The 25605-nt window shown below is 39.2% G+C and overlaps 1 protein-coding gene across 1 annotated transcript; it reads right to left on the reverse strand.

Moving 5' to 3' along the window:
• Window positions 1–25363, reverse strand: CLPTM1L (CLPTM1 like). Its single transcript, XM_069778756.1, has 17 exons — window positions 25102–25363; window positions 24511–24611; window positions 22391–22580; window positions 21011–21153; window positions 18948–19026; window positions 14998–15115; window positions 14429–14523; window positions 12800–12884; window positions 10944–11047; window positions 8294–8359; window positions 7120–7170; window positions 6385–6467; window positions 4505–4539; window positions 4159–4214; window positions 4038–4082; window positions 1939–2054; window positions 1–649 (listed from the first exon to the last, which is right to left on the reverse strand). The coding sequence occupies exons 1-17, from the start codon at window positions 25285–25287 to the stop codon at window positions 565–567; spliced, it is 1638 nt and encodes a 545-aa protein (XP_069634857.1). The 5' UTR covers window positions 25288–25363; the 3' UTR covers window positions 1–564.
• Between the last annotated feature and the right edge of the window lie 242 nt (window positions 25364–25605).

The raw sequence follows: 25605 nt of genomic DNA on the forward strand, positions 1-25605 counted from the left end.
CCTGTATTTCCAACAATTTTTTTTTTTTTAAGCCATGAAAAATGCCCACATACAACTTACAGCTTTAATCACTATTTCTGGAATTTCCATTATTAAACAAGATTGATTTGTAATTGGCATAGAATCCAATATCATACATTTTATTTTTGACAGCCTCCAGTTTGGCAATAATGCTTGATTCTGCTGTAACACACTGGCTTGTTTTTTCACTTTTCATAGCCTAGTGGCATGGGCACCACACTTTGAGTTAGTGAGTTGCCTTCAAAACATAGATTTAGATATTAATTACAACAGTCAGGACATTTAGGTTTTCACCGAAGAGAAGTTTAAATGCAGGAAGTTTATTCAACAACATCTGGCAGACTGTGGACCTTGTGAGGACAAAAGAGGGTCTTGAAATAGGAGGATATCAAAACTAGATTTTGGCAATATAGAAGATGTATTGTCCATGTAGTTCTGTCATAAGCTTTAAAAATACTCTTATTAAATAAGTTTTTCCTTAAGACCAGATAATACATGAAGCCACTAAGAGTCCAGGGGTCAGAATCTTCTTCAATTCTTAAGTTATTCTCTATGAGCTTTTTTTTTTGGCTTTTCTTCATAGGATTCTCCATACTCATTCACTCTGCTCTTATCCACAGGATAAAGCCTGGCAGAAAAAACAAGCGATTAGTTACAATATTGTCTGCTACCTGAAGGAATTAAGCAGTTCTGTGATACTTAATTTTAAAAGTGAACTTCTTTCTCATCGTATTCTCTATTCCCATTTGTGGCAAAAACCACAACAGTTTTAAAGATTAACTACAGACACATCACCTTCTTCACATTAAGACTTAACCAGTTGTCTCATAACAGGGCCTCTTAAGAGATGTATTAGGTCCCCTAAAGCTTGGCTGGAGTACTTCTCAAGCCATCCAGGGTACCTCTCAACGTGAAACAAGTGCCCAGCCCCTATCAGAAGTTGTTGAGCTCTTAACTTCTAGAAAAATACCTTGGAAGGGGACCTATTTTACTATACTTACGTGTGACTATATAAACCCAGAACTGAAGTCCACATTTAGTATTGATTAGTTAGATGTACACATCCATATATTCTGGTATAACGTGAACTTGGCTTAAAATTCGTGTTTGGTCCACATATAAATACTTATTCTTGGGAACAAGAATACACTTTCTGTAGCTTCACTTATGAATGACATTTCAATGATAACCACATATAGCCTTCTTCCCCATCTGATTTTAGCTACTTAAAGCATTTGCAACTTGCCTGATGCTCAACTTACAAGAGAACCTGATAACTTGTGTTTGGAAACTAGATAAAGAGGAAAGCACAGCAGGGCAATCCTTCATCAGAAAACATCCTTTGCTAGTGCCTTGCAGAGTAACGTGGAAAGCATGCCTCAGATACTGAGCACGTGTAGACATGTAGCCCCTCAGCAAGGGTTAGAAGCCCAGAACTCCTAAGTGGGCTTGTGAATACAAGCTTCAGAATTGCTCTCCTTCACCTTACTTCAGGTAGTGATGTCTCAGGTTAATCTTTTTTGTAACTGGCAAATGCGAAACTATCTGCTGAAAAGGAGGACTGTTTTGGGGAGGGAGAAGGGGTAACTGACAAAAAATCTGAGAGTGCTGTGAGAAAAGGAATTGCTTGACTACTCTCTCAGCGTACTAAAAAGGGTGCAGGAATGCTGTCAGTTATGGAAAGCTCTTTTGCTCCTCTTATGTGTAGTGAGATCTCATTTTCAGGATCCCCTGCTCACCATTCCCTTCACTAGGCATACACACAACTACCATTATCCAGACCATACTATATATTGCTATAGTATAAAAATTCTGCTTGAGGTCTATCCCAAACTATTTTATAGTTCTTTATAACAGTAAGACTGCAACCATCTACAGCATTGTAAAAACTCTGATGAATATTAAAGAAAGGCATACCATCTTTGGTAAAGATACACCAGGAACACAACATCATCTCTAAAGCACGCCAGTCTATGAGATGTTGGCATAGTGATGATAAAAGCAAATATATCATCAATAAAGGTGTTGAATGCCTACAAATAAAAGAAAAGTATACTTCAGTTGGCTGTGAAGAAAGGAAGTCATCTGTCATACAAAGCTACAGGAAACAGGCTTCCTAGAACTGTACTCTTCAGTAGGAATATGGACTGCTTCCATATTTATAACAATACTTAAGTGTTATGCTGAAAAACTAAGTAATGCAAACTTTGAAGTGCTTTCTTTTAACAAAGACCATACTGTCTGCTACAGACCACGCTATTACAGTTACAAGTAAAAAGGAAGTAGGTTTACTTCAGGTAAGTGAGAGTATTGTCATGTGAGGGGAAAAACATGGATTCAACTTCAGCGACATCTTTAAAAGAAACTGGAAAAAGAACTTTTATTCATTCATTACTCAAATGATTTAAGATTTACAAATGTCAGTTCACTTTCACTTTCTGTGGGAATTTTAAATTTGTGTAAAAACTTGTTAATTTACTGCTCTTAAGAGCATTAACTTGATAGCCTTGGAGAGATTTTAAAGTACGTTTGGTGCTCTCCTGGAAGTAATCACCCATCCCTTATTCGAGACATATTTTTCTACACCATTTCCACTCAACTAGGCATACTATAGGTTCTGTTTCTGAAGCAATAATGAAATATTTTCTCACTACTTTTTCCTGAGTAAAAAAGTTTAAATTTCCAGACATCTGCTGGGAGAACAACAGGCAACAATATTTTGTCAGAGAAGGTAAAGAAAGTAAACAGAAGGGCAACTCCTCTGGATCTGGCTCTAGCCTACAGGGAGGACTAGGAATCAACTCTTACTAGTACTCAAATGGTGCAATAAACTGTTTCAAACTCACTAAAACCAGCAGGAAACAAGTCCAGCAAAGAATATTCACTCTTGGGTTAATGAACTGAGTCAGTAACATGGCTGCTTCTTTCAGTATTAGCAAGCTGTACATTAATCCATACCATAAGGGGCAAAATGATGTATTCTCGAAGCACACAAGGACTCACTCTTCAAAATGAACCAACGTTTGTACGATGAAACAAACCATTAGCAGAAGATGGGGGTGTTGGACAGGAGAGAGTTCTGATTAGTTACAACAGGAAAGCTCTTTCTGGCAAGTCAAAACAAATACATCAATCCAAAGCGATCAAAGAATATGGATGGCACTTCTCAAGCCTGTGCAAAGAAGGTTTGTCATGGAACAAAAACCCAAACTTGGCAAGTTGGAAAAGGCAGCCTTTCCAAGTCAACACCCAAGTGAGTGATCCTACAGTGATGAAAGGAAGAAAAAGCTAAATGCTCCATCCTTCAGGCACTTAGGCAGCCCTCATAAGCCATTGAAACTGAATGCATCAAGGCAGCCCATCTAATAGTATTTAGTCTAGCTAGTTTTCTTCTGAGACTACCTCATTTGAAGGTGCTCCTCATAAAAGTATAAAGGGCATAAACAAAGACTACAGAAAATGGAAAGTTAGAATAATCTTCATTTTTGCCACAGTCTTCCAATGCAGGAAAGAGTTCAAATTAAGGAAGAAACCCAAAGCTCTCTAAAACAACAATCAGAGATGAAACCTCAGACTATTCTTTCCACTCTTCAAAGTGCAGAAGAGAGCAAGCAACTTTAAGTATCTGCTAGGAAAAAGTAAATTACCCCCTTCAAAACCCAATAAGTTAAACATAATTGAAAACATCATATACTTCTTTCTACATACACACAAGCCTTTGTTGTGGGTAGCCTCTGGCATCTTAACAGGAACCATAAATGCTCTGTAAGAAAAGGCTATTCAGTAAGAGAACTCTACTGCTTTAAAGGTTACTTGCTTGAATACTCTCCCTTTGTTGTCTATTTAACTGCTGATGTCTCTGCTCAGTTACTGTATTTTGTTGCTGAAGTAAAACAAGTTTAGTTCTTAAACAAAAAAAGCACTGTCAGCCTTAAGATACATATTACTAAGCTGATTCTTACAGAAGATTATTTCCAAAACGACTGCACCAATCTTTAAATTAGAGCTGTACTTACTTTGTATGTGAAAGCCTTCCATGGTAAGTGTGCAACAGATTTCATCTAGGAATAAAAATATCAAATTGTAATAAAGTCTGCAAGAAGAGACTTCTAGTCTTTTATCACTTTTAAATCTCACCTTGTAGTTTACAAACAGCTGGGGCAGCATAAACAGGAATCCAAAAGCATACACTCCTGAAGATAAAATATGGAAAACTTATACACAAGTGCACAACAGAAGTACATCACACCAACTGTACTTTCACAATTAGAGATTTACAGTCATTTTCCTTAAGAGAGCAGACACATCTAATCCCTTTTGTTCACTTCAGGTTCATTATTATTTTGCGTGATTATTTTGGAACCTACAGTCAAGTTATTGCTCTGTAGTACACTGATCCAGCTGATAGCAGTTAATTTTCTACTTTTGAGTCTTGGCCTCCATTTGAAATGTGCATAGAAAAAAAACATAAGAAGGGACTCACCATTGACAAAACTGTTAATCAACCAGGAGTACCAGCTACAAACAAAAACGACAATCCCGTTATTTTTCCACCTCAGCCAAATATACATACATGTAATACATCCTCTACGTGACTGTATGCTGACTACTCCAAGAGAAGGCTACGTTGCAAATTACACAAGAACTAAATACCTTGCCTCTTCCTTGGATTAGGCAGGGCTCCAGAGAAGGTTGTTTAAGCAAAGGATGCTTATCAGTCCATACAAGAAGTTTGGACAACAAGTTTATAAATGGCTTTTACATTTTTTCAGAACGTTCTAAGACTTCTGCACACAAACTGACATCAGATAATACTGAACACTGAACCCTGACTGTATTAAGGCTTGCAGAGGTAACGCTGTATTCTAAATACTAAAGAGACACTTAATATGGCACTGTAAGGACTTAAACCAAATTTCAAACAACAAATACCATTCAGTGCAAACCACTACAGTAGGCACTTAAAAAACAAAAGTAGATACAAGGAAACTACATTTTTGCCTCCTTACATCTAACAACCCTTCCCAGATGTTCAATGGAGCACAATCTTAGCAAAGCAACAGTGGTGCTACAGATAGTGGTCAAATTCCATGCTTCTGCTTGTGATAGTAAGAACAGCTAATAACTGTGATGCTCAGGTTACATCATTTAAAAATAAACTTGCACTGCTGTGTTAGTGACATGTTAATAGCAACATTACAGCTGTAGCAGCACTTCACTAATCCATAAGCATCTAAAAAAATGCATCAGAAGATGCCTGCAAGATTAAAGGATAAGCCACTCTTAAGACTGCTTGTTCCATCACATTTCCTTACAAACAGATTTAACAATGATAAAAATTCTATGATATGAATTGTTTTCACTTTCTTAAGCTACAGCTCATTGAACAGTTGGCATATAGTATTTTGCAGTACTGAATGAATTCAAGAATTTTGTGAGAAAAGCAAAATTTTTAAATGCTGCATATTTGTTAGCCCCTTACTAAGACAAGAACCTTTTGAAAAAACTATTTTTCTAATAGCCCAGAAATTGCCCCAGTTTCTAGTACAAGTGCTATGGCTCATGTATGCAGCAACAGTAGTTCTTTCTGATGTTATTTTAAGCTACTGCTTGCTCTCCCTCCCATCCCTTCTGGGTCTAAAGACTATAAAAAGTATGTCTACATGGCCATCACAATGCTTGCATTTGCAGATTTTTTTCTACAACAAAGGCTTATAGCTGTATACTTCCTTGCATCTTTCTAATACAAAATGAACTAGTTGTATTATTTTGAGTGAAAGTGGACAAGAGTTTCACCTTTTCATGAAATACTGAGTCTTCAGCTCTTGCTGAAGCATCAATATGTTGCAGTAAGTCCATGGCTCTAAAGGAATAGAGAGTCCTCTCTTAAAAATGCTTTTGCTTGCTTGACGTCTAGCTATCATATTTGAGAACACAGGAACCTCTTGGTCAGAGCAAATAATTTTGGGACAGTTTTTGCTTCTCGCTGTTACTGGACACATTCAACCACTGAATTCCTGTCATCTCTCCTGTCACCTTACCAGTTGTCTGAACATCAGTGGCAGCTTTCTTCCTCCTCTTCTGATTGACAGCTTACTCATGTACGCAAGCTATTGAATTCTATACTACAGTAATATCAGGTTACTTGTGAAATCCAACAGCCTGTAGCTTACAGGACACTAAAAAACCAGCTAGACTCTTCAGCTTTAGATCCTATAGAATGAGGAATTTTCTAGTTCCTGGCTTATGAATGAAACAAACTAACATAACTGATTTCCATAACCCATCATCTCCAGTTAATTTATATAGAAAAAATGGGCAATGTTTCAATTCTGTACAAGATCATTTATAGATTTACAGTACCTTTTGTATTTGACATTCAGCAAGGAGTAACCTGCACCACCGATACACAGTGGATAGAGCAAATATGACAAGTATTTCATAGCCTAATAGACAAGGAAAACAGTTTGTTAGTTCACATTTTATATACAGCAGACTTTTCATGGCATTAAGTAGAAGACAGCCACATAATATTTTTCCTGAAAATCTTCTCCTATTCCCAAATATCTGCTATTGTTTCTAGCACGCTTCCAGTTCTAGAGAAAGTGGTGACAATTCCAATGCCCAGTTCAGACAACCAAGCACCTTAGAGCATAGGCACCAAGAGGCAGCACAAAGGTTAGAGTTTAAGAGTAGCTCTCTACTTAGCACCAATGTTGCCACCTATGTTCAACTCCTTCCAGAAATCAGGAAGCACATGAACATTCCTCCACTATAAATAACAAGTAAAAATATCCATTTTAAAATTTGTGAATGTCAGCCCTTTAAGATACTTCTCTTCAGATAAGTTACTTGCAATTCTGCTTCTCAGAGAAATGTTTCAACCAGATTCAGCTAACAAAACAACTCTTTCACTGTTTCTTTTCATAAATTATCAGAACAAATCTTCACTATCTGATCATCCACATGATGATGATCCACTTGACAACTATGAGAACATGGAAAATATACTTGTAGCAATAAGAAGAGCAAAACAAGTCAATGAGCAGGCCACATAAATAGACTTTATAGATCAGAAGTCACAGGATTCCCTCTTACCTGGGTATCATACTCCTCAGTTTTCTTTTCAGAGTCACTGTATGTGCCAAACTGCAATACATATAAAAAGATAATCAAGTCACGACTGGGGTGAAATGCACTTGCTGTCCAACTCCCTGAACAGAAATTTAAACTGCAAACTAAACTGCTTAGACATTAAGCTAGGTAACAGTTCAAAGTTCTTATAAGTTTCTATACAAGAGAGTCATACAAATGTTCTGTGCAGCCTGCTAAACACAAGGTAGGCAAAAAGTTTAGTTTTTCTCTTCATATTTTACACCAAACATCCAGGACTGCTTTGCTTAGGAAAATGGTGTTGAGACAGCAGAGTTCACAAAGGAAAAGCAAAGTCAAGTGGCTAAGAATCCGGCTGATACAGCAAGCCATCATTAAAAACCATAACCATTTTCATGCACAAAGAGTTCAGTTATGCATTATTGCCACATCTCCAGGAATTGTGACTGCCACTGCTTAAACACAGTGCCTTGAATACTGACAAAGGAACAAGCAGAGCTATCAGCCACTCAAGATGCAGAGACTTCAAGCAGCACAAAACCCCAATACTTCTTGTGAAGTAAACACTGAAGATTAGACAACTGTTTCTCCTACCAACAGGAGAAACTTTCCATGTCGATTGTAACTTAAAAAGATTATGCTCATGTCAAAAAAAAGTTAATCTGAATCCCTGCTGCCACTGCATGTCCTGCAAACAGTCTCAGGACTTAATTTTTACCCAGAGGATTTGTCAAAGACTGTCCTGTCCCCAGAACACGTCACTTCTACTAGTTCCACAATGGAGAAGTTATACCTACAGCTTCAAGAAAAATTCAGTTTCTTACTTCAAATCACAATGTCACTTAAGAGCGCCTTTCTGATACAGTGGTAGGAGCACAGTCCCACCTGTTAAGATTTAGCAGGACTAACAGGAGTTCTGAAGTTTCTCACACCATAAATACATACAAATAGCTGCTTCTTCTACAGAACTCAAAGAAATTCAGTTTGAAAATCCTCATCCAGCTTTTGGATTAAGCCATCCATAAAGAGAAGATGTATATACAAAGCTTTTATTTTTTTTTTTAGATCTTCACTTCACTAAAAGCCGAGTTGCACAGGAACATGGAAACAGATGGACAAATCAAGAGTGTAATCATTAACAGCCTACTGTCTACTATACCTGCATTTTCGGTCTTAAGCCTTGCCACTTGATTGTCATTTTCAAAGCTTTCTTCACTTTCCAGAGCTGTGATTAGCCAAAAAAAAAAAACAAGTGCACATAAAATATTATCCAAAGGAATGTCTTATGCAGGATTCAGATAATCAGAATCAAGACACCAGAATATCTATTTTAAGCACCCATTGCATAAAGCAGGAACAGCCTCATTGCAGCACACTGCCTGCGTCTCTATATAAACCAAACAACCTGTCACCAGACAAGTACAATGCTGGGAGCTTGCACTATTAAGTCTCTGTATCAGATTATATACTTTAAGTGAAATAATATAGTCCTTCCAGGATATCTGGATTGCAGCGCTTCGGTGGGGGTTAGCTGCGCTCAGCAGCAGCATGCAACCCAGGTCAGGCATTTAGAGAATTCTCCAGTAACCACCTGCCAAGCAAGTTTTTACCTGCCTCTGAGGTCAGCTGGGGTCTGCAAGATGAAGGTGCCTCAGAACTCCTAACAGCAATTAAGTGGGCACTTACATGGTCATTACATTTCAGTAGTGGGCTACAAGCAAAAGTCAGTGAATTCACTGAACTGTTTGGCTACTTACTGCACAGCTGTAACAGCTTGACTGTAATGTAACCAAAGGTTCTGTTCACCTGAAAATTTACTCATGTACCCACTCTGCTATACCGATTCAACAACTCAGCCAACGCAGTAAGCTCACCAGGAGAGCTATGCTCCATGAAGCTTTTTGTGAACAAGGTTTGTTTGTTTAAATTTAGATACACCAATATTGTCTTCTCACCCTTCATACCTTCCAAACAAAAAAGGGCAATATGGTACAGACAATCCTTTACTGTCATCTTTGATGCAAGCAAGAAAATTACTTATTACAGAAGCAATGTCACTATTATTACTGCATGAGAAACAGGTGTTAAGAACAAGTTGTGAAAAAGCTCTTCCCAGCACATTCCTTTGAGATGTATAGTCCATATGTTCATTTTCACCTTGAGATAACCATGTTATCTCACCATCACTTGAGAGGAGAGATACATACTTCAACAGAACCTACAGAACATTTCCTCTCAATTTAAGTGTCCCACAGAGTGTTCCTATATAATCCTTTCAACCCAGTTCCCCCAGCCTGCAATCCAGAAGCAACATACCGGAAAATAAGATGCACAAGAAAGATGATAGGAGCCAAACAGTCATAGGAACTACAGATCTCAGAGAGATCTATTTAACAGATCTTTGCACAGCTCGAAGAAGAATCTCAGGCACAACAACCAAATGAGATCTGAATCTGCCTGTTCTTAGGCAGTGGCAACCAAGAAATTCATCTTCATTATTAAAGAGAAATGCAATATCCTAAGAGTTTTAATTGCACTTAAATCCTGTAGCATAGCTGATCATTCCTGTTACCCTACCACCATACATGCCTGATCTGGTTTCCCCTAAAACTTCTAACAAAAAAAAGTCATTTAGAGACCAGGACTATTTCTTCTTCCCCACTGAACAAAAGCATCACTTTTCTCGACCTGATTCACTTTTAAATCATTTGACACTTTTGAATTTCTGAAGTCTTCAGATTTTTTTGAATTTAGTTATTTAGATTTCAAGGATCAAAATAAAAGATATTCTACAAAAGAAGTAGCATATTTATAGGGATATATATTTATCCCTGAAACTCAGTTAACATTTCAGGCAGCTAAAGAAAGTTTGAAATATAAGACTAAATTGCTATTTATAGGAACAAAACCACTGGAAAATCTGATACAAAAAACTTAACACACAGAAATACATCAGACTTAAAATCTCAACTTCCTGAAAAATAGTGAAACAGTACTATTTAGGACACCACTGTTTGTAGTTTTCACGAGAGCTCAATCTGTTTTATACAATAAGCTGAAATTTAAGGATCACTTCATGACTTTCTATTCAACAATTTAATCACTAACTAAAAATTCTGAACTGTTTTGTTTCCACAGGGACTGTCTGCAACTATAACAGATGTGTGGTCAAAAATTTCACATGACACTCCTGAACTTATTCTTAAATACTGAGAAGTAAATAGATCTGCAAGCAGCGCTAGGTACAGAGATCTCCCCTCCCCACTGCTGCTGACTTTGTGCTTTACTGCACATAAATCAGGCTTCTAAGCAGTACCTGCAACCCACTGATTGGACATGGTCTTCTGGAATAATGAACATAGCCAGCAGTCTCCTCCTCCTCCTCCTCCTCCTTCCCCAAGCACCTCAGTCACGGCCAGGGAGAAAGCTGCAGACCTGCAGCACTGTCTTTATGGCACACAGCCTACTCTTTGACAAATGCTTCTGTGAAGGCTTGCTGACATGGTTATACATGCCTGGTCAGGAGTGATGCCTATCAGATGATGTGATAGGAAGGAATCTCAGCATAGCTCTACGTTTGGTTTCCACAATACTAGCTGGCCCACCCCAGAGAAACTGATACTTCCAGTTTAGTTATTTGATAAAGGCACACAATCTCCTCTACCACTGAAAGCCAGTTAAGCAATGCTGCTAAGCCAGCATACTACAGCAGTATTTTTCCAGTAACTAGTTTAGCATTCTTTTTCTACAATAAACTATGGATGTCGCTGCGAATACTGGTGTTTGGTACTAGAGCTTTAAGAACTCACCTCAATCACTGCACCAATGCCTGCTGGGATCAGTACCAATAAACTTGTTTGTTCATCCAAAAGGAAAAGAAATATTACCACAGTACTAAAGCACCGCCAAAGCACTAAATAGAAAAAATGAAAACAAAAGGCTTATTAATATTTAAACAAACAGCTGAGATGATAGAAGACTGTTGGCCTATTTACTATAATTCTGTCTTATGCAGTTTAAGCATGAACTTCTATATACATCTTGATATATCAAGTAGTCCTAGAAATAGCCAGTAATCTATATACCTCCAGGCAAATAAGGAACAAAAACATTTTATGAAATCCTTATCACAAAAGATGCAAGGAAATCGGAATATTTAAGGAAGACTTCTGTACTGCAGCAGTTCAGCAATGTATTAGTACTATTATGAACTACATTAATGATTCTTGTCTCAAGGAAGCCTAAAGGCTGTGAGGTAATACAATGTCAGTCTTTGAAACTCATGCAACTAATTTAATGTTTGTAAATGTTAAGAAGTATATTTTAGGGTTATTTTTCAGGTTTTATAAAGCCTTAGATGCTTGTGTCTACTAAGTAATTCTTAGATTCGAATAACCACTGCCCTAAGCAGGGACAGAAAGAGGGAAGAGCTATACAACACACTGAGACAACAACAATTACACTGTACCATTCCAGAGCAATTGCCGGTTGCACTTCTCCCTCAGGGAAAGAAGGAGATACAGGCAGAAAGGTGACTAAGGCTTGCTAAAGAGATGATGGGAACCGTCAATTACTGGAGGCTGAAGATTGATACTTCAAAAGTAAGGTTAGAAAACCCTTTGTCACTCAGTCTTTCCAATTTGATTTTATTCACTTTTTAAACTGGCAATTAATGCTCAATTCTGAAATTCCATGGACTATTTTGAATTTTTACTTTTTGGTGTATATATGCCAACAGCAGTATTAAATGCCTTACAAGATCAAATGCACCCTGATAAAGATGATAAACAGATTCTCCACATGAGAAAAACATGTTGCTATTCATCGCAATTTAGAATGCCTGATTTTGTTCCTGGTATTGATACATTCCTCACATGTTTTAATCAATCTGTAAATATGATAGAATTAGGGATAGTCTCAGGGGTCAAGTGACTCCAGGTTTATCATTTTGGTTTATAATCAGAATGGAAAAACCTATTAGAAAAAACAAGCAGTAAGCATTAGCACAATAAACAAGGCTGGGGACTGGTGTGTTAAAACTCGAAGCATCCAGGGCTGGCTACTACCTTCATCTGTCTCTAGGAAGGCTTGACAAGATGTCAGACCACTATGTTTCTCTCATCTTTCCTACCTCCAAGCCAACTCAACCCTCGCATGCTCTTCCCCCCGTCCCACCACAGGAGCTTCTACTGCTCCTGTGTACATCAAAGCCCAAATCAAGTAAAGGCATTACACTACAGTGTTTCGCCCCCCAACTATTTTGGAACCTGTAGCTACCTGCAAGGAACACGTGGGACTCACAGGACAACATTACCCATGATAACACATTCTCTCCACCCACGGGGTTTTTTCTGGTCCTCATTCTTTTCTCAAATATTTTTCTTTTCCTTCAGCAAGGGAAATATTGTAATTGACTTAATACTAAACTAATTCTCAATTGCAAGACAGTCAAACCTCGGAAGTGACAAGTGCTTAAAAGCAAGTGATACTTGAGCACAATGCTAATGAAGTTGGAACCAGCCTGTTAGCCGCCTTCTTTTCATAGACAAAAACATCTCATTTTGCCATCTTGGTCAATCTACAAAGTGTCAACTTAGAGTAAGACTGAAAACATACAGTATATGTTATGCAGCACGTGCACAAGACTTCGCATTGTGGCCCATACCTGCTTTTGTAGACATCCCAATCATACTCCTTTTTTTCTTCCAAAAACTGATGTCATTTTTGAATGCAAGGAAATCAAAGAGAAGCTGCAAATAGCAAAAAACACACTCATTTGCTTGAAATGTGCACTAATTAGAGACTGCCAGCTGAACTGTTAAAAATGCATTTAAGATGGAATTAAAGAAAAACCTGTTTTAGAAGCTTCAGAAATAAAAATTAAGTATCACAAATAAAAGCTAAAAAGAAAAACTGTTTTAGAAGCCCAGGCTCTAAAAGCAGTGCAAAACGACAGGATGAATTCCAAATACTTCTACTACTACAATGCTGCACATTGCAGTGTCCTGTAAAGAAAGTTAGTGACCCAATACAGGGTAACACATGGTAGAGGATGAAGAATGAGGACCCTGAGGAATTGCTCACCTCCTTGACAGACCAGGGAAAGCCACAATTAATTAGATTCAAAGTCCTTTGTATTGGATTGATAGTCAATTTAGGCTTGGATAGTACTAAAGTTTTTAAAAAATCCTGCAATACAGCAAGTCAGGTTTCATCTCTGTTTCATCACTAAGAAGTTGACCTAAACTTCAGGGACATTTTAGCATTAAATTTATTTGTAGCGAGTAATTTTTTCAGTATTTTCATTCAGTGTATTTTCCAGTATTTCCTTTAAGCATTCACTGTCTTAAAAAAAGCAGCACAGATTCAAGAAACCCTTGGGTCAGAGAATTTTAATGGATGTATTTTTTTTAATTTAGGCAAATGATGCACAAAAGAAAAAAGTATCAGAAAAGCTAGTCCCAGTCTACAGATAATCTTACAACCTGATAAACAGAATGGGGGGGGGAAAAAAAAAAAAAAAAAAAAAAAGAGTATGACTGGGAAGTCTACGGCTTTCCAACAAAATTAACTGTACTTAATGTAAGTATAAAGAAACATAACATGCCCAGCAAGCTCTTATCTCTCCCAGAATATGGAAATTGTATTGAGTGCAATCGTAGATGATAAAAATGTTCACAGTAGAACAATAAAGTCTAAAAAAATTGTTCATTAAAACAAAAAAATCATATATAAACCAAGACATACACAATGCTAAGAGAGGGACACAACAACAACAACAAATAACCATGACTAGAGTCACAAGCTCTGCACTTTACAGCAAGAATTTTTTGAAGCAATTTAGATCAGTTGATCTAAATTTCTCCAGGGATCAGAAGTCAGAGACTCAAACCCTACTATTCGTGCCGCAGCTATACCACTGCAGCAGTAAACCTTGTGACAGTACAACAAAAATTAAACTGATGTTGACAGGCATATTAATTCTAGGGGCTTTGGTTCAACTACAACTAAAAAAAAAGTGATAATGAAGTTAAATGTTTTATATTTCAGTCAAGACTGTTAGTTTCTATCTAGTTATCTCAAATTTTTGTTTTCTTTGAGATTTTTATATTAACTCTGTATTGGAAATACAGCTGACTTGTACCAGAAAACAACTCCATTGCCCTATTGAAACTACTATTTCCAAGAACAGTTCTTAATAAATGAAAGAGTTGAAATTCAGTCGTGTGTGTTCCCCCCCCGCTTTTTAATTACATATGCTGTAATTCCTAAACCTCAAAGTTTCTCCACTTACATGGAACGCTGCTACGAAGAACGTCAAAGCCAGGAAGTACAGGTTAGTATCAACAAAAATTCCTTTTACTTCATCTGCATCCTTTTCTGAAAACCCTAAGAGAAAGAACATGTAATTATGCAAGAAGTATTAGACAGTTAATTGCTGTTATGCTAGAGTCCAGTATGAAAGCAATCTTATGTCACCTGCACACGTTTTGTCAAGAAATCATAAACCTGAAACGTGATGGCAGCTTTATTGGTAAAACCCAAGTCTACCTATATTTTGGCAAGTTAAGGCTTGCCTTAAACAAAACCCATCAGTTGCAAGCAGACTGATATGCCTTTAACATGTTGTTCAGCTTAGGTTGTAGTTACACACCAGAGACATGAACAGCGAGACACAGGAAGTCATTCTGGTCCGACTAGGAAGAAAAAGGATTATTCAACTTGGCCTCTGAACTTTTATTTGATCTGTAAGAAAAGGGAGCTTCACATTGAAAACTGAAAAATGAGAAAAGGACTACACTATTAAGGGTTGGTTTGTTGGGTTTTTTTTTGGCCTAAAGTCATTAAAAATAAAAAACATACCAAACTGTTGGAGGGAGTACACAGCATCTTGCATGTGGATCCAAAATCGGAGTTTTCCAAGAGATATTTTGTCATACGAAACTGTAAGAGGTAGCTCTGTTGTTGAACGATTTATAACCTGTATTTCACAAAAATAGTTTCTTTTAATAGCAGGAAAATCGCAAAAATGATTTCCATTCTTTTTTTTTTAAATAAAGGAAAATGATTATATCACATTATGATTTAATCACACAATTTTAAGAGGTCAGTTTGTTTTTTGAAAGGGAATAAGATCTTAGACTTCTAGACTATGCTTGAAGTCTGTGGGGATTTATCCCAAGAAATGCTAAATTAGCAGTTTGTTCTGTTCAAGTTCTCAGTCTCACTGTTACTGTATAGAGATGCCTCTGAGATATTCACATAAAGTTCCTTCTGCTGGTCTTGGCTCAAGTGGGAAAAGTGTGCTTAAGGTAATTCTCTCTTTTGACAGTTCTCTGAACGTATATGCTAAGATTACCTAAGCTAGAAGATTAAAAATAATTTAAAAAAATCAAATATCAAAGGCCACAGTCAGAACTAAATTGAGGCTGTTTTTGAGAAAAATTAAAGTTACAACACCTCATATCAAAACAAAATGTGGGGAAGCAAGATAATGCAAACTACCCTGCCTGCAAAACTTGGGATATGGGGTGTCACAGAAATCTTCCTGCTCCAAGAGGAATAAAATTCAGCTAATCCTCCTGTACCATCTACACTTTAGTTGTGATGAGAACTACCTGGGGCCCCCTTAAGCTGGAAAAAAAAATAAAAGCGCCTAAAATTGCCTCAGCTCCTCCTGCATGATAGTTGACTCTCTCTCAAATAGGTTTAAAACAAAGAAAAAAACCACTGTCCTCATAGATGTCAGAATTCTCCACAGCTACCCAGGTACAAGTTCAGGCAGTACGTTTCAAACCTTCAAGAATAGCTCAAGACTACAGATAGGCAGGCACCCTGAACAGCATCAGTTCAACATCTATTGCTCTTGGCTCCTAATTACTATCCAATCGTAATTCCCATCTCAGAACTGCTACTCTACACTGTATCCGTTTCTACAGCAATTAGTTAGCTGACACCTATCCGAGATGAATGGGCTTCTGATTCTCATGTTACATGGTTTTAGCCTCCCCACGCGTCAGTCAGATGTGAACTGGGGATTCTGTTCACTCTCCCATTCACTCTTTCCTCCACTGAGTACAAACAATTCTCAATTTCACCACTCTCCCAAGACCCTATAAGCTTTTCAGACAGTGGCAGAACATGCACGCATGCATGCATGGGAAAGGAAGAGAAGCTGAGAAAGTTTTATAAATACAGCAGGGAGAAAGCTTGAGAAACTGAAAGGGTGCCAGGGATCTCTGAACTGTCTCAAAAAAGAAAAAAACAAACAAACAAAAACCCAGGGTGAAACCAAAGTGGTTACAGCTGACAGTAGAGAATGCTGGCAAGATTCTACAGCTGTTTACCAAAAGCTACATAAACATCATCCGGGCTTCTTCTCCTTTTTAAAGGATGACTGTAATCCATCAATTCCCATTCCAATTTCTCAAGTCTATCAAAGATAGCATCAACATTTCTGGGAGAAAAGGAAAAGAAATTTTACCTGTGCAGGACATACAGGAAACAAAAATGTTGCAAATGGACGGGTAAGTAACACTCAGCAAATGCACTTTACACGGACAAAGCACTACTAAGGAGTGAGGGGTAGCATAGCAAGAAAATCAGATTGTAATACAAGACAGAGATAGGAATTCCTCAACAGCAAAAGCAAATTAAATGAAGATACAAAGACTAGAAGAATGAACTCTTTCTCAATGAACAATTAGAAGTCCACAAGTGCTGCCTCACAACCTAGTTGAGTGTGATGGTTGTTAAGCTTTTGAAAACTAGGAAGTTACCAAACCTCTGCAATACGACCTACTCTTGTAGTATGGCCTCAGAACATCACATGTTACTTCTAGCACTCTGTCAGTACTACCATACAGTGTGTAAACAAAGCAAGTAAGTTCAGCGGTATGAATTTTAAAGCTTTCTCTTTATTAAATCAGAATCCTGTGCAATCCCCAAACCCCCAGCATTGGCAAGAACATTTAAGAACACAAGGAACACATAACATCTAGACTACAGTGCTTACCATAGAAGACCTATTTCTGGGTCAAAACAACAGTCAGTTCAAAATCTACAGAGTCTAGCACACGCAGGGAAAACGCATCTTCAGCTCCATGACTTTAGGTTGGGCATACCAAACAGACAGCTTCCATACCCTTATTTACAGTCAAACGCTGACTGTGCTCCACAAAAGCTCTATCACCTTCTTCCCTTTTTCTTTCTGCAAGGCTTGCAAGCCGTTTGGCAAGTCACTACTGAGGAGTCACATAAGCCAGTGCCGAAGGGCAAGTTTGCTAGTTTTGATGGAATAGCCTTTGCAGCACTTCTCAGGATCCTTATCGACTTTAAAGCTGTGAGTTACAATAGCATTAACCGTGACATGTATGACAACTGCAGGAATGTTATTAACAACATGAGAATGCTGAGTTTATTTGTAAACAGGGTACATGACCAGTTAGAAGCTCATATGAATGTACTGAACTGAATGAGCTGTGGTAAGAAACTTAAAACAAAGGACAATGACCACTGATAAAGACATCACAAAAGTGTATCTAAAGAAATACTGGACAAAACTATCTGCTACCAAGAGTTGTAACAACTGCTCAGGAGTTTATTTTGCTGAACAAGCTTTGTGGGGGAGGGATACAAGTTTTTAAAGAAGATTCTCCCCAACACTAAGTAACAAAATTCTTTGTCTGAGCTGAAGTTAATGAATTGCAAAGATGATTTAGAAGGTCTATCGAAAAGTTTAGATCCACCAAGACTTTCATCTAGAAGATGCTGAATCCAGACATACCCGTTTAACAGTTTTGAGACACTCCAAGACTTTAGCTCTCAGAAACTCTGACAGCTAAATTCCAGCCAGTGCAACTGAAAAGAACTGTAGGGCTTAACTAAGAGCTGCTAAGATGAACATAGTTTAGATGCCACGTGCAACTTGTAGCAAAGGAACTGCATGATTTCCCACAAGAGAAGAGTTGTGCAAAAACTGAATGCAGAAAATTCTATTTAAATGTACGAAAACACCTTTATTGTAACTGCAGGGGTGACTGAACTCTAGAACAGGCTGCCCAGAGAGGCTATGGCATCTCCATCGTTGGATATATCCAAAAGCCAACCAGAGAGAATCCTGAGCAATCCACTCTAGGTGACCCTACCCTGAGCAGGGGCGTTGGACTAGCAACCTCCAGAGATCTCATCCTTCTGTAACTCCATTATTGATATTTCTAAGCCCTGATTTGTTTCAGTGCACAAAATCATTGGATGTACTGCAACACCAAATTTTCAGGTGCTCAAGTTACTCTAATGTGATAGAGAGCACCACCAGAAAATTTAACCACAAGTGAATTTTTTGGAGATAAGAGAACAACTGCTGACTTATCTCAGTGTAGCTCCAGTTATCAGCTGTGTTCAGTATGGTCACTTCCCTAGAAGGTATCAGAAGCAGCTCTGGGATGTTAACACAACTTCTTCAGCTTAGAGAGTCAAATTGCTCATGAGACTCCTCCCACCACAGCTGCTGCTGCGGTGATGTCCTCCATATCCACCCAAAAGGCAGAAGCAATGGAATCCAAGTATCTTTTCGTGGAATAGGAGGGAGTGTTTGGTAGAGAATTCTGCTAGACGGGAGTCTCAAAACCCAGATCCAGCCTCTGCAGTTACCACAGTTGACCATATTAAGTTAAACAGTCGTTGATAGAGTCCTTATGTGAATTTGTACTTTTTCATTACAGCAAACAACCTATGACAAAATTGTAATTAAAACAACATTGAAGATTACTGTTAAAACTGTTAAATGTAATTAAAGGTATTCTATTACTCACCATCAAATCTTTCACTCTGTTGCTTAGCTGATCAATAAATAATATTGGAAGGTAATGCACTGTCTTCCCCAACTGAACCCTAGGATGTTTAAACATGGATTTTATGACTATAGTGACCTAAAAAGAAAACTACTTTTATTCAAATTAGCACTCATTCATCACTTTCAAATGTACCCATGTAGATATTTCCCAACATCTTTTCAGGCACATTTTCCTTTAATACCCAGCAAGAAAGAAGCAGCTAGCCTAGAGTCTTTCACTGAGAGATGTCTGTATAAAAGATTATGCACGTCACACTTCTCTTTAGTTTGTTTTTACTTTTCCATAGAAAGACAGAATAAGGAAAAAAAAAAAAAGAAAGACAAATGACATTGGCTGTGATGATGCCAAAGTTGTTGCATGATCAAGGGTAGAGAAAATTAAAAGTTCGAAGAGAAATGTGCTGAAGTTTACTGCCATGTATTTGTATCCTTTGTCTCAAGTATCCCTCTCCTACTGCAACAATGACAACCCTCCACCATCTCCCCCACTCCTCTGCACCCCCAGTGACATCTCTCAGGTCAGCAACAGCACACGCTCTAGCTAGCATGGGACTATGAACACGATGGCTGGTATGCACACCAGAAGGCTCGATACTACTGGGGAGAGTGAACAAGGAGCAGAAACCTTCTCTGTCCTCTCCTCAACAGAAGCACTTGCTTGGGTTGCTCTACCACCTCACCAACCTGCATGAAACCAACAGAAACTTACCAGCCTTTGAGCCCTCTACAGAACTGACTACTGGAAAGTTATTTAGCAAATTGTGACCTATACACAATTGCTTTGCCAATACCTTAGGAAAGTATTTAGCCTAATGCCCTAAGAGACAAGTTCTTGAAGTTCTTCATTAGAAAGGCAGTTACCTCCCCTGTGATGTTCTCGGTAAACATCTATGGAACTAGCATAACAGAGCTTTTTAAAGCCTGAAAGTTGAATTCTAGTTGCTGACAAAAGAAAGAAGTCTCTATGCATGCTAAGAAAGACTGCATACTAAATACAGAAGGGGCAACAGTAATACAGAAAAGTGCTAAATTGAGGCTCAGAAATACTGCTTGGTTATTTAACTGAAGAGGTTTAGACTTCTATACAGTAACTACAATTAAAGCTACTGCTAGTGGAATTGCAGCAGGCTATTTCATATCCAAACTATTTCCTGTATAATGCAATGACAGAACAGCACTGATGTATATCTAAACATGACCAGAAAAAGTATCCTCGTTCATCAACCCCAGCCCAACCCCTTCTTGTTCTGGGCCTATCTTATGAGTTACTAAGTTTATCTATTCTGGCTGGGAAGCTATCCCAGAACCCCAGGGTCTCCTGATTAAGCAACTATCTCTGGATTTAACAGGATACTTGCAGAGAAAGGCATCAACAAACAGCAGCACAAGCCAATACAGCACTATCTTTATGGTTAATGCTGGAACTAATTTAAGCAAGCTGTGAACAGAAAGAAGCTACTGCCTGCATTTAGTGGCCTAAAAACCTATCCCTGCTTTTCAGTATTTTCTTGAGAAAGTGACGTAATGTAGGAACACACATTGCCAAAGTAAAATCAAGTCAATCGTAAAAGGAGAAAAAAGACGCCACAGGAGATTAGCTGTGCCTCTTCAGCAATTGCAGTTTGCACAGATAACTTGCAGTTGAAGGATAACTGGAAAGGTCAAGGGACAGTAATTGCTTTAAAGGCCAGAAGTATGATTTGAGAACAAGGGGGTATGAAGTCTGCTGTAGCATTTTAGTTGTGTCTTTGTAGTTCTGCTTTGTCTTACTATGATAACTCCATACAAAAAAGTATTCTAAACTCTGAGCTGCCCAGGAACGAGGCATCTCCAATAAGGTTTTCTTGTATGCAGTATCTTACTAATTGTCACTACTGAAACGCAAGCATTAAGAGTATCTATTCTTGTCCCCTAAACGGCAATTTAAACATAAAATACTAAAGAAGGCCAGGGAGGATTTTTGAAGAAATGGGCAGTAAGTTTATAAATAACAAATTTAGCAAAGCTAAGTCATTGACTTACATCTTCATGTAACGGTGAACATCAGCAGGGAGGGATGATCCATCAAACACAAAATCTTCCACCATGACATTTAAGGTTAATCTTGACCTCCAGTGAGAGACAGGTTCGTCTAGAGCATTGGTCTGTTTTTCTGCTTCAATTTGCTTTAAAAATACAATAACCATACATATTGCTAAACAATACAGAATTCTGAAGAGGGTAATACTCTAACCTGCAGAAACTATGGAGTCATTAACTATATCACAAAACAGAAGCCCACTAAGAAACACTTTACGTTAATTTTGACCAGGTCAAGTATTTTGCTCAAATATGACAGAACGGATTGTAAAGGCCCACCATAATCTGACACTTAAAAACTTCAGTGCCCATTTACAGCCTTGTTCATCAAGAATGAATTTTCAGCTAATTAATCTTAATATGTTAGGAATGTGGATACTAGTCAGAGAAAGCCACTTTGAAATAAGGACTGTAGAGTAATCAGATGTTACTTCAAAACAGTCAGAAGGATGTGGATGATCAACCATATGAACTTTGGAGAGTAAAAAGATCAGACCATTTGTTTTGAACTTCTGAGCTTCCAAATGCTGTGTAAAGCAGTGCTGAAACCGAGTACAACTTTAGCTTTCAGTAGATGCTAAAGGGTGTTCTATTTGCTTTTCTTTGGGTGAACACCACCTGTTCTGACTTTTAGCGTTGGACTCTAGCCTCAACTCATTTTCAACTTTATCCTGACAGGATTTAGAAACAGCACTGCTGGCTAGAGGTGTATTTCAGATTCCAAAGAAGAACAGAGTGAAATTCTCAAGCTCCACTTAATACAAGGCACAACAGCCATTCACAAGTATTTCATTAGATAACACTACATTTTTTCCCCTGGTGAGTAATCACAGCATTTGTCAAATGATACTATCTTATTCTCTTGAACTGAAGTGGAAAGTAAGAACATCCTAAAGGAAAAGAAGCAATTTAACATTGGTCACTCGCCAATATCAAAATCAAGTTCATATCTGTTTTATAAAAGCAAAGCATATTATTTCACGTTAATCCAATTCATTATAGCAAGCAGCATCATGCTGTTACAGAACAATACACTATTTCTACCAAAAGCAATGAATCCTTAAAGAAGTAATTAACTTTAACTAGGGAAGTGTTTTGATAGCAGCCAGTGTCGTAGCGTGCTCTACCTCTGCTGTGCTGAGTGGTCTACTATTAGTGCACAAGGTGATAATCAAGAAGAGGGGGTTTAATTTTTTTTTCCCCTAGTATCATCATTAGCGTAAAGATGCAAGCACAGCGGATGCTAACACTAGAAGTGTCTATAAAAGAAATTACTTTTTTTTTTTTTCCAGTTGTTCATCTATAGATAGAAAAACCACTTACCTGTGTGGCTGATTCTCCAGTGAGCAAATTAATCTCTTCTGGTTTAGGGACCATGTACGTGGTCAGAGGGCTCACCACATGCACCTGCTTACCGTCATGCCAAGGCAAAATGCCAGCATGATGAAGAAATATATATGCATATAATGTGCCATTATTTCGGGTTTTCTTTGGTACAGAGACATTCACTGTCCTAAAATACAAAATAAATACATTATGAGATAGAATAGCACATGCTGAAATACTTAGCTATACATATAAAGATCACTGAAGATGTTCTGGGAGCAAGCTAGAAAAGGTTGGGGACATTAGGGGGAAAAAAAAAAAAAAAAAAAAAAAAAGACAAGACATTTAGGTTCCCTGGCACACAACAGTTAAGTTCTGGCTAATATGTCCCAGTGAGCTGTGGCTGGATAGGATCAATTTATATACTCCAGTATGTATCATAATATTTGCATTTCCAAAGTTTTACTGTTATCTTAAGATACTTCAATCTTTGTCCAATTTATCCTTTATTACCCTAGATAACACAGGACTGCATCATCAGTTCTTTCGCTGTTTTCCCCTGCCAAGAGGTCATAGGGCCAAAATTACCACAGCACTTGTAGAAAATAGCTTTCTGTGTACTGAATATGTATCCCAGATTGTATACACGATAAAAAGTTTTAAAAGAAAATCACGAAGTTTTGCCAAGCGCTTTGCATTAATAAAATATCTTCTTAGCTGTGGCATGCCAAGCATAGAACTCGAGATTGGAGCCCCAAACCATGAAGTCACTCCCCTCGTGTTAGCCAAGAAATCACCCTACATGCAACCTTGCGTAATACCTCCTCTATTCCCGTAAATTTGCCCAGGTTATTTTTCTCTGAATACTTCCAATGGCTTAACAGACTGTGTCAGTAAAACAATTCTTATATTTTCAAGTCTGTCAGAGATGAAGTTTAAAATGACCTAACTGCAGACCAATGCATTCTTTAATTATAGAAAATGCAGAACGTGAAAGAACTTGGGAGACTCTGCAAGAAGACAGTCAAGAATAAGGTGACTATTTTAAACAAAAAAAAGTGAGGCAGGAAATATGAAGCACAAAACAAGCAGTTCTAATCATTTTAATTGTAAAGAGGCATACACAGAGCGCAATGTTACACTCAGAAATTTGTCTAAGGGCACAATCTTACTCCATCTTAGCACCAACATCCCTTCAGAAGATCGCAAAACTCTAAACTACCAGGAAAACAAGGTTTACTTTCACAATTATTAGCAAGTTCTATTCCGGGTCTGAAGCCATGGCTATTAAGAACATCATGCAGCTAGCAGACTGGCTACGCGTTATTAGAGGAAAGTCTCAAGCGTTTGCAGGCACTTTGACTTAGATTCTCACAATGGAAAGTAATGTTTACTATTATAAGCAAAGCACACTTTTGTAAAACATTTGGCTATACTGCTGAGAAGAGTACGCTGATCCAAACTGATCAATACTTAAGCTTAGCACACGTCATACATATGTTACTGATCAAGCACAGCTAGTGAGATGAATGTTTAGAGCGGTATCTGAAAATTACAACAGACAACACAGGACAGCATTCAAGATTTGCAGAATCTACACGAGAGAAACAGGCATTCTGTGTTTACTAGTATAGCCTTGTTTTGCAAGCTTTGCTTCCTGCACCTAGAAGATGACTTTCAACGTTAAGAAAAGTTTGTCTAAGAGACTGTTTCTCAGTATCAGGTGAATCTGACACAGCATTTCCATCAAGGCAGGCACTTTACCAATGTTTAATCCATGAAATATTCTAGAAGCCTTTAATTAAAGAAAAAAATACTGGTTTTATTAACAGCGGCACTTTGTCCTCAACTCTAAGGCTGAAATCCAACTAACACCTTTACTGCCTTAACATGGCAAATATGTTTATTACTCTTGAAGACAAGTGTGAACCGAACAGCGTGTACAGAATGCAAAAATAGCTTTAACCCCCAAAGAATGTAAGCACAACAACTCTACTCTTTCAACGCAAGTATTATGAACAGTCTACCTTACCTTACCTCATGCGTACTTCCATATGCATAACTACTAGTTAGGATACATACTTCGGAATTGAAGAACTCGTAGCTTGGGTACCTACCTTTCAAATTTGGACTCAATATCAAAATCCTCCACGTTCAAAACCAGATCTATGTTACTCTCGGCACCAATGCTTGACCGCGTGGTCGTATACACGCTTAACTGAAATCAAAACACAGCACGGAGAAATCAGGGTACGGAAACGCCAAGCTCACGCTTAAGAGCACGGAGCTGTATTTCAGCTTCGCCAGCTGCCCCCGTGGCAGGACGGTTATATGCACTGGGGAACAGAAGAAAAAAAAAACCCAAACAAACCCACCACACGCTTCCATCCCACCCTCCGCGGCCGTTACCCGCCCTCCACAGACCACCAGCCCCCCTCTCCAAACCGCGGCATTACGAGGTGAGGGAAGGGGGGGGTGTGGTGTGGGGGGGGGGGGGTGCGCGGGAGCTGCGGGCAGGCCACGCGTGACCGCAGCCGTCAGCCAGCGCCGCCCTTCCCGCACCCACCAGCGCGGCGCCGGGGGAAACGAGGCCCGGAGCCCTCGCCTCCCCTCAGCGGTGAGGGGACCGCTCCCGCCGTCGCCGTCGCCGTCGCCTCAGACGGGGCGCTGACCACCGCTCGGCGCCTCAGACGCCGCTTCCCGCTCACCTGCAGCTTGGGCCTCCGCGACAGGTAGGGCCAGACGCACCCCGCCGCCGCCGCCGCCCCGCCGCCTCCCGCCGCCGCCGGGCAGGGCCGCGTGTAGACGATACCGTACATCACCCAGCAGGTGTGCGCCACGTAGACGGCGAACACCCCCACCACCAGGCTGGTGAACGAGCTGCGGCTCAACATGGCGGCGCCCGCCGCCGCCCCCGCCCCCGCTCGGGATCAACCGGGCCGCCCCCGCCCCGCCGCCGCCGCCGCCGCCGCCGCCGCTGCTCGCGCATCCCCGACGCAGCCCGCCGTCACGTCTCTCCGTCACTTCCGGCCTAGCGGGACGGGACGGCTTAGGGGGGTGGGCGAGGGCGGCGCGTCGCGGCGTGACGTCAGCGCGGAGGGGCGTGACGTGCGTCATGAGGCGAAGGCGGGGGGTGGCGGCTTGTCAGGGAGGGGGGAGCGAGGTTTCTTCGGTGCCTGCGGTATTAACGATAATAATGATGATGATGATAA

This window comes from Haliaeetus albicilla, chromosome 3 (genome assembly GCF_947461875.1).
Source record: "Haliaeetus albicilla chromosome 3, bHalAlb1.1, whole genome shotgun sequence".
Lineage (NCBI taxonomy): Eukaryota > Metazoa > Chordata > Aves > Accipitriformes > Accipitridae > Haliaeetus > Haliaeetus albicilla.